The 12,324-nt window shown below is 37.7% G+C and overlaps 1 protein-coding gene across 1 annotated transcript in view; it reads right to left on the reverse strand.

Annotated features, from left to right (window-relative positions):
• Nucleotides 1-12,324, reverse strand: part of kif4 (kinesin family member 4) — a 148,334-nt gene that overhangs the window by 10,549 nt on the left and 125,461 nt on the right. Inside the window, exons 29-30 of the mRNA XM_039650266.2 lie at nt 6,266-6,388; nt 6,053-6,172 (exon numbers count right to left, since the gene is read on the reverse strand). Of these exons, the coding sequence (XP_039506200.1) occupies nt 6,053-6,172; nt 6,266-6,388 (243 nt within the window). The remainder of the gene's footprint in view (nt 1-6,052; nt 6,173-6,265; nt 6,389-12,324) is intronic.

Consider the following 12,324-nt stretch of genomic DNA (forward strand, 5'->3'; position numbering starts at 1 on the left):
AAAGGCACTCTATGCAAGATCTGTACCTTAATATAACAGCTTCAAAGTCGTTTTGGTGGTTAACAAAGTCATAGTAGGGCGAATCATCCTGGTAGGAAAGCTTGGGGGGGACGCCGCCGGAAAAACCAGCCATGCAAGTTTGAGAGTGGCGCCCCTGACACAGCGTGTGAGAATCACGAAATGGTTTACGGCAACGACGTCACACGCATCAACAACATCATACTGTATGAAGCTACTTTCGAAACAGGGAAAGAGAATCGGACCGTGCTAGAAACCGGACAAGAGTCCACTCGGTCGGGCTTTCACTCGTTGGCGCGAGCTTAAAAGCTGCACTGGATTGTAACTGCGATGCTGACCTGGCGATCTTGTTGATGGACTTGTAAGTAAATCTCTTATTTATAAACTTGTTTGTATTTGTATACTAGTTGTTTCTATATTGTATGTTGCTGCACTGGCTTGTGGTATGTAATTTTTTACGGTGCTGTTCATTCATCCGTTGTTGATAATAAGACCAGTTCAATAATTCTCACATGTCTATAGCTTTCGATTACCAGAGCTTTAAGCAGACTTCCTAAAAACAGTCGTTTCTCTTAGTCTTGTTGTTTTTTCCGTTATGTTTTATTGCCGAGCTTGCCACAAGAGCTAGTTTGCCAGCTGAACTCAGGTGTTGTGATGTGTATTTTTCACGTATCTTTAGTCCTGTGTCTGGTTCGGATTTCTTATGACGTGTGTAAGTTACTGTTATATCAAGTTTATCTGACTAACAGTACACTTCCCGACTGTAACTTCAAATTGTGTTGATTATGAATCAATCAAATCTTGACGCTGTTGATGTTGATTCTTGCGATTACCATGAGGACATAGTCAATATCTCACATAATTATTAGGACATATATAAGCCTAGAGGTTGTAAATAATTGAACACAATTTGCTATTATGATAAATTGTAATCATGTCTAAATCATAACGTCCAATGTTATGAAATAATGCGACGTACATTTAACTTGATTGATGTCATCTGACATTTTGTAATTTTAACATTACAATCAAAAAACATGAATGAAATTATACAGTAGCCTATACACTATAGGCTATTTACTTCTGATTTTGCAGAAGTATATAAGCTATAAGCCAGCAAACGCGATAGGCAACTTTATTATTAAAAAGCAGTCTAGCACTTGACAGTATATGCAGTAACAGGGGAATAACGGTTATTTACGACAGTGCAAGTACACCACAGCGGCTCTAGAGGTCACTGTTTTACAAAAAAACCAGAGAGTGCATAGTGTGCCTTTAATATTACAGAGGATCTATGGAATAACATCTTGAACCAGGTACATACCTCTTCCATTTGTGCCAGACAATAATTCAATGTAAAATACTATTTTGAGCGCACTTAACCAATGCCAAATTGGCAAAAATGTTTCCTGACAAGAGTGCTGCCAGTAATCGTTGTAAACATTCACCGGCCAATCATCTAAACATGTTCTGGACTTGCCCGCAGCTTGTAACCTTTTGGTCTAATGTATTTCAGACGCTTAAAAAAGCTCTCAACACTAATACTGAACCTGATCAAATTATAGCCCTATTTGGGGTCTCCCCTATGCCTGATTTGGTTGCTCGAGATCGTAAAGTCATCGCTTTAACTACAGTTCTGGTCAGACGGGCCATCCTTCTTAAGTGGAGGCATGCTTCTCCTCCAACACATGACAGGTGGATAGAAAACTTTTCAAGCCCATCACAGTAGAAAATGTCAAGATATTCACTCTCTGGTTCACTTACATCCTTTTACAAGACATGGGATCCCTTTTTAAATTACATTAAGGGTTTACCATGTGCACCTGTAACTGGTGTTGGTACATAATTTTCATAATTTGCCTGGATTAAATAAATAAGTAAATATGGTAGAAAATAGATCATAATGACACGGAGGCGCAGCGTAGCCTATAGCCTAAGGTAGGCTACTTGACTCAAAAACCTGATAAATATATAGAAAGCTTGAAATGTCTACTTTTTAACAGAACAATTCAAAACAAAAGAAAACAGACTACAGACAGACTGCTCTCTGCTTATGTAATCCATATGAAATGTGCATTTCTCTCTGGCGTATTCACTACTGTGAAGATCGAGTCAGCCTCGTCACCTTTATATTTGCAGCCGACACAAAGACTGGTTTATTAATAAACAATTAAAATGTCTCTTTGCTATATTTGACATTCAGAATTATTACTTTGCCGGTTCTTTGTGGCAGCTTCAAGATACTTTATTGGCAGTGAAAAATGAAAAACAATATAACAAAAATGAAAAAGAATTACTTTAGAATAGATATAGGCTAGCCAAGGCTACTAAAAATTTAATGAGGCAGCAACATTAATAATTATTAATGTTAAGAAGCTTTAACTGCGTCACTGCATTATGATATGAATGACTCCAACACAGTGCGGCACAAAGCACTTATGCGCATTCCGAGCGCAGAATGATGCGCTTGAAACCACGTGGAGTTACAGCACGCAGCCGAGTAGGCACCCTATGGTATGCACGCTGCGCGTCGAGTCCGCTTTGAAAAGTTCAAAGCACAAAGGAAATACATATTGATGGAAGGACAGTGTATTAAACAGTATCTATCTATACAATAGTTTATTGAGCCTTTTCTTTAAACAGTTTTAAATTTCAGTTACTGTGCGCGTAAAGAACAATAGTGCTCTGACTCTGGTGAGGTGATCTAATCGTCAGCGTCCGACACCTGGTAGAAAGTAACACGATTAAGTTACAGCAATAAAGTCCAGCAAGATAATGTTGTTTTATGCGTAAACATAGACCTTTATCTACAGATAAAGTATAATAGTATTAACATTGAATCATCTCGAAGATAGTTTCATCATTTACTGTAACCGAATGCGACGCGCTGTTTGAGTGCTGAATGGAGAATGATTGACAGCCGCGAGAGGGAAAATTTTATGTGATCTTGAATTTAATGACTTAAATATTAATTTCTCTCTCACATAATGGCCTGAGAACACTTATGATCGAGTGCACGAAAACGTACTTTAGAATGTTTTGTGCCTTCTGTGGAGCTTAACAATAACATAATAGTATACGCACAATATCGGATTTGGATCTGCTTCGTCTGATCGATACCCGATCCCGCAAAAATGGCTGGATCGGAGCCGATACCGATCCTGAGTATCGGATCGGGAGATCCCTAACACATATACATATATATATATATATGTGTGTGTGTGTGTGTGTGTATATATATATATATATGTGTGTGTATATGAAGAGTTCAGATGCAAAAGTCTCTAAGTGCCATTTGAAATTTTCTTCTAAAATGATCATTTTTATCAAGCTTGTATATTTAAGTTCAGTAATTTCACTTAAATGGCAATGAAAATTACCTATTAATTGTAATTTAAGTGAAATTAATGAACTTAAATATTCAAGCTTGATAAAAATGACCATTCTAGAAGAAAATTTCAAATGGCATTTAGAGGCTTTTGCATCTGAACTCTTCATATATATATATATATATCACATACACACACACACACATATATATATATACAGTATATATATATATACACACACACACACACACACACACCTATACCTTTTGACAAGGTAACGATAATTTTACATACAGCACACAGTGAAAACGACATGAACATGACACAGTGGGTAACTGGACATAGCATATTTTGAAATAAAGGATTTAAAATGTTTCAATCGCGTCTCCTGTGAAGCTGATCTTCTGTTCGCATTCACTGCGCACGCCCGGACCATCACTTTGCAGTAACATGTTTATGCCGACTACAAATGCACACTTCACAAGATACCACAGCTGGATTAGATTAAATCTGCAAGGTTTGTGAAATTAAATGTTTATTAGATATTCAGAGATTTGTTTAAATGTAGGTATTGTATAATGTAGGTATAAATGTAGGCTAGGGCTGGGCGATATGACGATATATATCGTTACCGCGGTAGAAAAAGTCAGTCGTAACAGATTTTTTTATTACGTGTTTATCGCAAAATGTAAATAAGTGGGCGTGGTTAACTCCTGTGCAGCGCGCGTGAGACTGATACGCTGAGATTTGTCAAAGAAACATGGAGAAAGCAGATCAAGAGGATCCACAAAGGAATTACGTTTTCTAAAGGGTTGTTAACGTGATATGTTCGGGGGAAAGGCAGCCGTCAACTTGAGCAGAGCAGCAGCACCCAGGCTACAGTTTAGGCGAGTGCACGTTCGCAACAGGGAAAGCATGAAGTTTAATGATAACAAATTTCATAGGCTATATCAATATCATTACGAATAGAAATAACCTTAAATAATGTATAGTTATCCGCATCTTTCCTTCTCTTATGTATAGTTACTTTTTAAACATGAAAATCGCATTCAACATGAATGAACATCCTGCTTGTTAAAACAAATATATAATCCTGTTTCTGAGGCAAAATTACTAAATATGCAGCACGAGTTATATATTTTTTTAACTCCAAACAATTGCCTACTGAACCAGTTGATAAAATCTTCCTTTGGTTCAATCAGTGATTACAGCTTGACTCTCAAATTAATCGATCGCATTTTGTTGATGCAAAAGACGGGCGCGTCCACATGTACTCAGATGGAGCGCGCAGTGTTCACCGGGCTATGGTCTAATAATGACGCACTGTTATAAGGTGTGTATAATTTAAAGTACTTAGTCAACACTAACAGTATCTGCTGTTTGGTTTTCATATTGCTGCTCTCCTTTTAGTCACTTCCGAACTTGATGAACTTGACACTTCTGAACTCCTCTTGATTAAAGCTCAGGGTGACGGGTTGCCAGATACCACAAAAAGAGCAAAAACAAGCCCCTTAAAAACGCAGTATAATTAATAAGCACATGTGGTAAAAATATATTATAATTATATATTATAATTATATTATAAACTGATTGATGACTGATTGCAATGCATGAGATTGAAAAAAAAAAAGTAAAGTTGAAATGCACCTATGAGTTGTATTCAATATCAATCTGTTGTGGGAAGTTCATCTAAAAGTTGATGAGTGTTTTTTGTTTAATATATTTTGCTATAAAAATAGTTTACCAAATAAATAATTTACCAAATAAAATAAAAATAAAACAAGGTGACATACTTTTCATTTTTAAAGTATTTGGGTTTATTTTTAAACAAAACCCTTTTTGTCGATTTTTTTTTGAGAATAACTATATCGTGAAATATATCGTTACCGTGAAATAAAATTAATCATATCGAGAAACACAATTTTGGTCATATCGCCCACCCCTAATGTAGGCGCATTTGCTGAATGTTGACGGTAAATTAGAAAGTATTTTAGGCTGATTGTTTGCCTTTTCTGTTATAGATAATAAAAAAACAAACGCATAACTTTTTCACATACCATTTGCTTTATTTGATTACCAGTTCTGAAGTCCCAGTTCTGTCAAACAAACTATTAGATATGACTTACAGAGATCGTAAACTAATGAAGACGGAAAATGTGAGTGAGCTATGCGTGATCACTGACCGTTCTCTTCTCAGTGTCACCGGTCAAAATAAAAGTCTGCAGCGCCATCAAAAAGTCCCGCTTCCAACACATCGGCCAATCAGAAAAAATTATCGTCCGATGCCGATATTTTAAAAATGCCAAATATCGGCTGATAAATCGGTCAACCACTAACAAAAATACAAACAGTGCAAATTATTTTTAAAAACTATACGTTTTTCAAACTATAACGGAACTATTGGCGGCACCAGTTATCTCTCTCGGACACAATTCCACGGGAACAACACAAATTTCAGTGCCTCATCCGATGTGTATAGCACCGTTTTATATTTGTTTTTGAATTGGGTCTCCTCTTTTTGGGACCTTTTAAAGCATAGGGATTGGATTAGCCATTCAGAAGTTAAGAACAACAGTTATTTTTAGCCACTGGCTTTATAGGGCTTTTTCTTATTCTGATGTATTTTCTGCATTTCCATATGGTGTAAACCATTCAATCCAGAAAGAGAATTGGTCAAAGACAAAAAATGTCACCCTTGTTCTTACCTTTTTAGTAGGTGGCACACTAGGAGGTCTAAAAAACGTAGAATCTAGAGAGCTGACAGCTGTGGGGTCCTCAGGAACGGCAGTAGGCTCTTTAGACACTTCACTTGTTTCAGTATGATCCTGAAGACAATGGCAGAAGAAATAAGATAAGGACCTGGTAAATCACGGAGTAAACCAACAACCCCTGGCTCTTTAAAAGAACTTTGCACTAACCACATTGTTGCGGTTCTCCATATTGCGGCATTTCTCATGGTCACAGAGACAGTTTTCTCCACAGGTAATTTTTCCCTTGCGGCAGCGACAAAGCTTGTTAACACAGCGGCCCCGACAAGCACACTAGAGGAGACAGAATCATACACATAAATGGCTCGCTAAAAAAGCAAAGCCCCCAAATAGATGTTTAATTTCAGGGTTCATACAGATTTTTACCAAGAAATTTCCACAACTTGGGCAAAATATTCATGACATAATGCTTCATTAAAGTCTATCTATACATGCATTTTTTCTTATTTTACATGTTCAAATTTAGTATAGCATATTTAAAATAAACTAAAATTAAATGACTTTTAATGCCATTTAAAAAAATAAGTACAAGCAGCAACTGTGTCAGATATTACTTCATGCAGAGAACAATGTTACATGATGGAATGCCCAAATGCCAAGTACTGTAATTTAAATGTCATTTAAACTAGTGCCTGAAGTTTATTTTGGAAAATAAAATTCTCAATTTTACAATTATCTCACCTAAATCCTAAATGTTTGCTCACTCTATGCATTTTTTTTTACAAACCCCCCCCCCCCCCCTTACACCAGGGGTTCTCAAACATTTTGGTGCCAGGGACCCCTTTCAGGGGGAAAAAAATTCCAAGGACCCCCTTCATATTTTTAACAGTTATTGAGCACAAAGTTAATGTGTGAGCGGCAAATGAAATATTTTTGCACAAAATGAATGGTCTCCACCCAGGGTACTATGCAGGAATTTCTAAATAGCCTACTGAGGTAACGAAAGTTATCTTGCTAGGAATCACTTAGTTAGGATCCCTCACTTAGGAATTTTTGATGTTCTTGATCTACACATGTGCATTTTAAGGTGTTTTAAGGCCCCACAATTGGATAACTATAGATTTAGTAGAAGCATGTCAGTCAGTGGCATACATTTTTTTTTTTTTGTCAAGATGTCACGAAACACAATCACATATTCCAATCAGGAATGGCCTTAAAAGAGAAATGTTTCAATAATTAGGCCTATTCTGCACACAAATAAAGCCCATAAGCCTATAAATACAATGATAATGGCATTATGTTTAATAGGTGCGTGCGTTGTTAATTTGAGCTACTGTAATTAGCTAAAAAAAACATACAGTATATGTAAATATATGAATCCATAATGTTAATCTCATGGGCACAGTATGTTTCTATTGACCTGCTTTTTCCTTTGTTAAAGTTGAGCTTGATTAATACTTTGCAAACTGATTGTTTCAGTCGTTTTTTAAAACTTTCATCTAAAACAGCTGTTTAGTTTATGTTAATTACATTTATATCTCGCACTTTATGACCGTTGACTGAAACGTCGTGCGGGGAACTTTGAGTTCACTCCGACTCAAACATTTTGACATTGACGAGCTATCGTTGTTAGTCTGCTGAAGCACCTCAGACGAGAAGGTCAGTATCATCGCGATGTGCATCCTTGCAACCTCAGTTGTGGGTACGGCCCTGTCACTATGCACTTTTATTTTGATAATGATCAGACTTCTAATGTCAAATCTACAGTAGCAGTGCTAGAACTGACTATTGTGCGCGCACGCGAGACGCCGGCGCGCAATTACATGGGAATTTTTCCTCAGCAGTGGAAACAGGAATACTCTTATTTATGGTCATAGATAAGACAAGAGTGCATCATCCGAAACGGTAAAGTGTCCATTTTTTTATTTGTGTATAGGCTACATTATAAATGACTACAAAATGTCATGCCTTTTAAAAATACAGAAAAGAACCGGATGCGGGTTCATGTCGTCTCTCTGTCTCCTTTCTGGCGCACGTCCCGCAAAATCAACAGCAGCGAATAGTCTACTTGACGCAAAGACATAGCTTATCTATCTATAGAAAACTTTAAGTGTCTACTTTGTATTGTTTTATGTTAAATGCTTTATATAAGTTACTAGGAATAAACACCATGTTTTCAGATGATAAAGAAAACATGACTCATAGCATGGAAAAAAAACGTTAGGTTGTAAATTATTTCGCGGACCCCCTGGCTTTAGCTAGCGGACCACCAGGGGTCCGCGGACCCCACTTTGAGAACCACTGGCTTACACCGCACAAGGAAGCTTGATTTCAAATTTTGAAATGAATTCATAAACAGTCAGTAAACAATCAGTAAAATAAGAAATAAAATAAGCAGTAGCACAAATACAATAGAATAAAAGATACAAATGAAAGGTCTTTTTAAAGTAGATCTAGAGATTGCACTGATCCAACATACTGATACGTTTTATTTCTCAACTGTTTATGTTCACTTAAGACATAACCAAACTTGTTTGTGAGGATACTTAAGAAGGGCATTTCGAAAATTGTTGCGTGCATTTGTCCGTTTAAATGCAATAAGCTGCGAAGATGTCAATTGTCAATGCAATATGGTGAGTTTATTTTAGACCATTAAAAAATAAATAAAAAATATCTAAGGACACACCAAAATAAATTCTTACCCAAAGAGGAATATAATGAAACACTCAGCCGAAGGCCGAATGAGATTTTTTTTCCATTTATTTTGACAATTTCACACAATGCATAAATCAAAGTAAAAATGTGCTTTTCAAAGAAAAATCTAAATTAGTGATCGACCGATGTATTGGTTTACCAATATTTTTCCCGATATTTAAGCATTTTCGCATAATCGGGTATCAGTTTTGTAATATATAGGATATCGGATTCGAATTCCGCCATTGCAGCACGCGTCTGAGGAGATTAGTCAACAACAACTCTTTGTACAGGTAAAGTAAATGTTCTACTTGCTTTGCTTTAATTATTCAACTTTATTTAACATAGTAGACACGCAGAAATGAGATTTGAGACATAAATGCCTGATATAGTTTATTTATGCAGCTTGGTTTTGAAAAAAATGAGACGAACTCATGGAGTCACGTATTGTAGGCTAATCCGTCATGCGCTGCCCCAATAAAGACGTAACTTTACATGATTTAAATAAAACAGACATGAAAGAGTGCATGTTGAAAACAAAAGTGCTGAATTTAATTCTCTATCTGTTGTATTTGCTCACCATTAGTCTCGAAAAAAAGTTTGTTCATATTGCAGAGCACTCACTGGGTTGATGATCAGGAATGTTCAGGCCACTGAATGAAACTTTTGACAAGATTATCTTGTTTAAACACCCTAGATTATATTATCATTTACAATAGCAATCATTTCGCTAATACACATCTAAAATACAGCTTTGTGGAAATTAATTATTCATTATCTGCGAGGTCCCTTTACCAACAAACGAGCGATACAAAAAAATAAGACATCAATACAGATCGGCTCTCTGCAGAAAAATCTGCCACTTACAATTCCCTTGTAGCACAGTCTACCTAAAGGCCAATTTATACTTCTGCGTCGAGGGTACGCCGTAGTGCGACGCCGTTGTGAGCATTTATACTTCTGCGTTCAGGTCTTGGTTGCTCTGCAGTAATGCTCCGAAACGCTAGTTAGCAGCAGAGGGTTTTAATGTTCCACTGTATTTAGATTCCTCGCGGCTAGGTTACTACAAGCATAGCGACTGAAAGAGAGCAGATCATGTTGGAGTTGGAGCGTATTGAGGTGGAAAAACAGTTAATTTTAGTGAAATTACTAAAACTAAAAGGCAGAAATGAGAGAAGACGTCGGAGGAGATGGTACGTGTGGAAATGCGTGAGAAGGTATGTGCGGAAATGCGTAGGAGGAAATACGTTGCTACCAAGCAGACCAATCACCGATCTTGCGGTCGGCGTCGTCGCGACGTGTAGTTACATTTTTGAGGAGGAGCGAGCCAGGCAACGGTGAAGGGTACGCGATATGGGACGCGTCTGTGCATATGCTACGCCATACCTACTGCGCACACCCTACGCAGAAGTATAAATTGGTCTTAAGTTAGTTAAATGTTTATGATAATTATATTCTTGTACCGGCAAAAGTGCGTATTCAGTGCTGGTTGCGCTCACAAGTGTTACGAGTCATTCAGCGCAGTCTCATCCCAAGACGTCATATAACTGACGTCTTGGGACGTCTTTTGACCATACGTTAACATCCGCCATTTTAGGGTACTCTTTAACGTCGGATAGATGACATTATCGGATCCTAACCCTGCCCAGACCTAAACCTACCCCAGACAGAATGCAATGATGTGGAAGTTTCAAATTTCAATATTATATTTAGAATACAACATAGATGACATATCAAATGTTGAAAGTGAGACATTTTGAATTGCCATGCCAAATATTGTCTCCTTTTGGATTTCATGAGAGCTACAAATTCCAAAAAAGTTGGGACAGGTAGCAATAAGAGGCCAGAAAAGTTAAATGCACATATAAGGAACAGCTGGAGGACCAATTTGCAACTTATTAGGTCAATTGGCAACATGATTGGGTATAAAAAGAGCCTCTCAGAGTGGCAGTGTCTCTCAGAAGTCAAGATGGGCAGAGGATCACCAATTCCCCCAATGCTGAGGCAAAAATAGTGGAGCAATATCAGAAAGGAGTTTCTCAGAGAAAAATTGCAAAGAGTTTGAAGTTATCATCATCAACAGTGCATAATATCATCCAAAGATTCAGAGAATCTGGAACAATCTCTGTGCAAAAGGGTCAAGGCCGGAAAACCATACTGAATGCCCGTGATCTTCGGGCCCTTAGACGGCACTGCATCACACACAGGAATGCTACTGTAATGGAAATCACAACATGGGCTCAAGAATACTTCCAGAAAACATTGTCAGTGAACACAATTCACCGTGCCATTCACCGTTGCCGGCTAAAGCTCTATAGGTCAAAAAAGAAGACGTATCTAAACGGGAACCAGAAGCGCATGCGTTTTCTCTGGGCCAAGGCTCATTTAAAGTGGACTCTAGCAAAGTGGAAAACTGTTCTGTGGTCAGACGAATCAAAATTTGAAGTTCTTTTTGGAAAACTGGGACGCCATGTCATCCGGACTAAAGAGGACAAGGACAACCCAAGTTGTTATCAGCGCTCAGTTCAGAAGCCTGCATCTCTGATGGTATGGGGTTGCATGAGTGCGTGTGGCATGGGCAGCTTACACATCTGGAAAGGCACCATCAATGCTGAAAGGTATATCCAAGTTCTAGAACAACATATGCTCCCATCCAGACATCGTCTCTTTCAGGGAAGACCTTGTATTTTCCAACAAGACAATGCCAAACCACATACTGCATCAATTACAACATCATGGCTGCGTAGAAGAAGGATCCGGGTAATGAAATGGCCAGCCTGCAGTCCAGATCTTTCACCCATAGAAAACATTTGGCGCATCATAAAGAGGAAGATGCAACAAAGAAGACCTAAGACAGTTGAGCAGCTAGAAGCCTTTATTAGACAAGAATGGGACAACATTCCTATTCCTAAACTTGAGCAACTTGTCTCCTCAGTCCCCAGACATTTGCAGACTGTTATTAAAAGAAGAGGGGATGCCACACAGTGGTAAAAATGGCCTTGTCCCAACTTTTTTGAGATGTGTTGATGCCATGAAATTTAAAATCAACTTATTTTTCCCTTAAAATTATACATTTTCTCAGTTTAAACATTTGATATGTCATCTATTTTGTATTATAAATATAATATTGAAATTTGAAACTTCCACATCATTGCATTCTGTTTTTATTCACAATTTGTACAGTGTCCCAACTTTTATGGAATTCGGTTTGTAATAATAATAATAGGACTAGCAGAACTAGTGAACAGCCCATGCAGCAAAACAAACAGCGCAGGACAGGGCAGCAGAGCTCACCAGGATCATCTGACATGAATGGAACATCTGGATCCGCCGTGTCCGATGATAGCAGCCGTCTCTTTTTCCTTGATGTGGACTCTGAATCACTCTCTAATGATATATAGCCTATAGATAACGTAAGTATTATAGATAACTGTAGTCTGGTTTTATTTGCTTATTTCTGATCAACAATAATGTAGAAATTATTATATAGCAAACACCGCTACAGAGGTGACCGGACTAGGGCTGAACGATTAATTGCATTTGCGATAAAATCGCGATATGATGAAACGCGATTT

The sequence above is a fragment of the Pimephales promelas genome, chromosome 19 (assembly GCF_988280905.1).
Source record: "Pimephales promelas chromosome 19, fPimPro1.hap1.1, whole genome shotgun sequence".
In the NCBI taxonomy this organism is placed as follows: domain Eukaryota; kingdom Metazoa; phylum Chordata; class Actinopteri; order Cypriniformes; family Leuciscidae; genus Pimephales; species Pimephales promelas.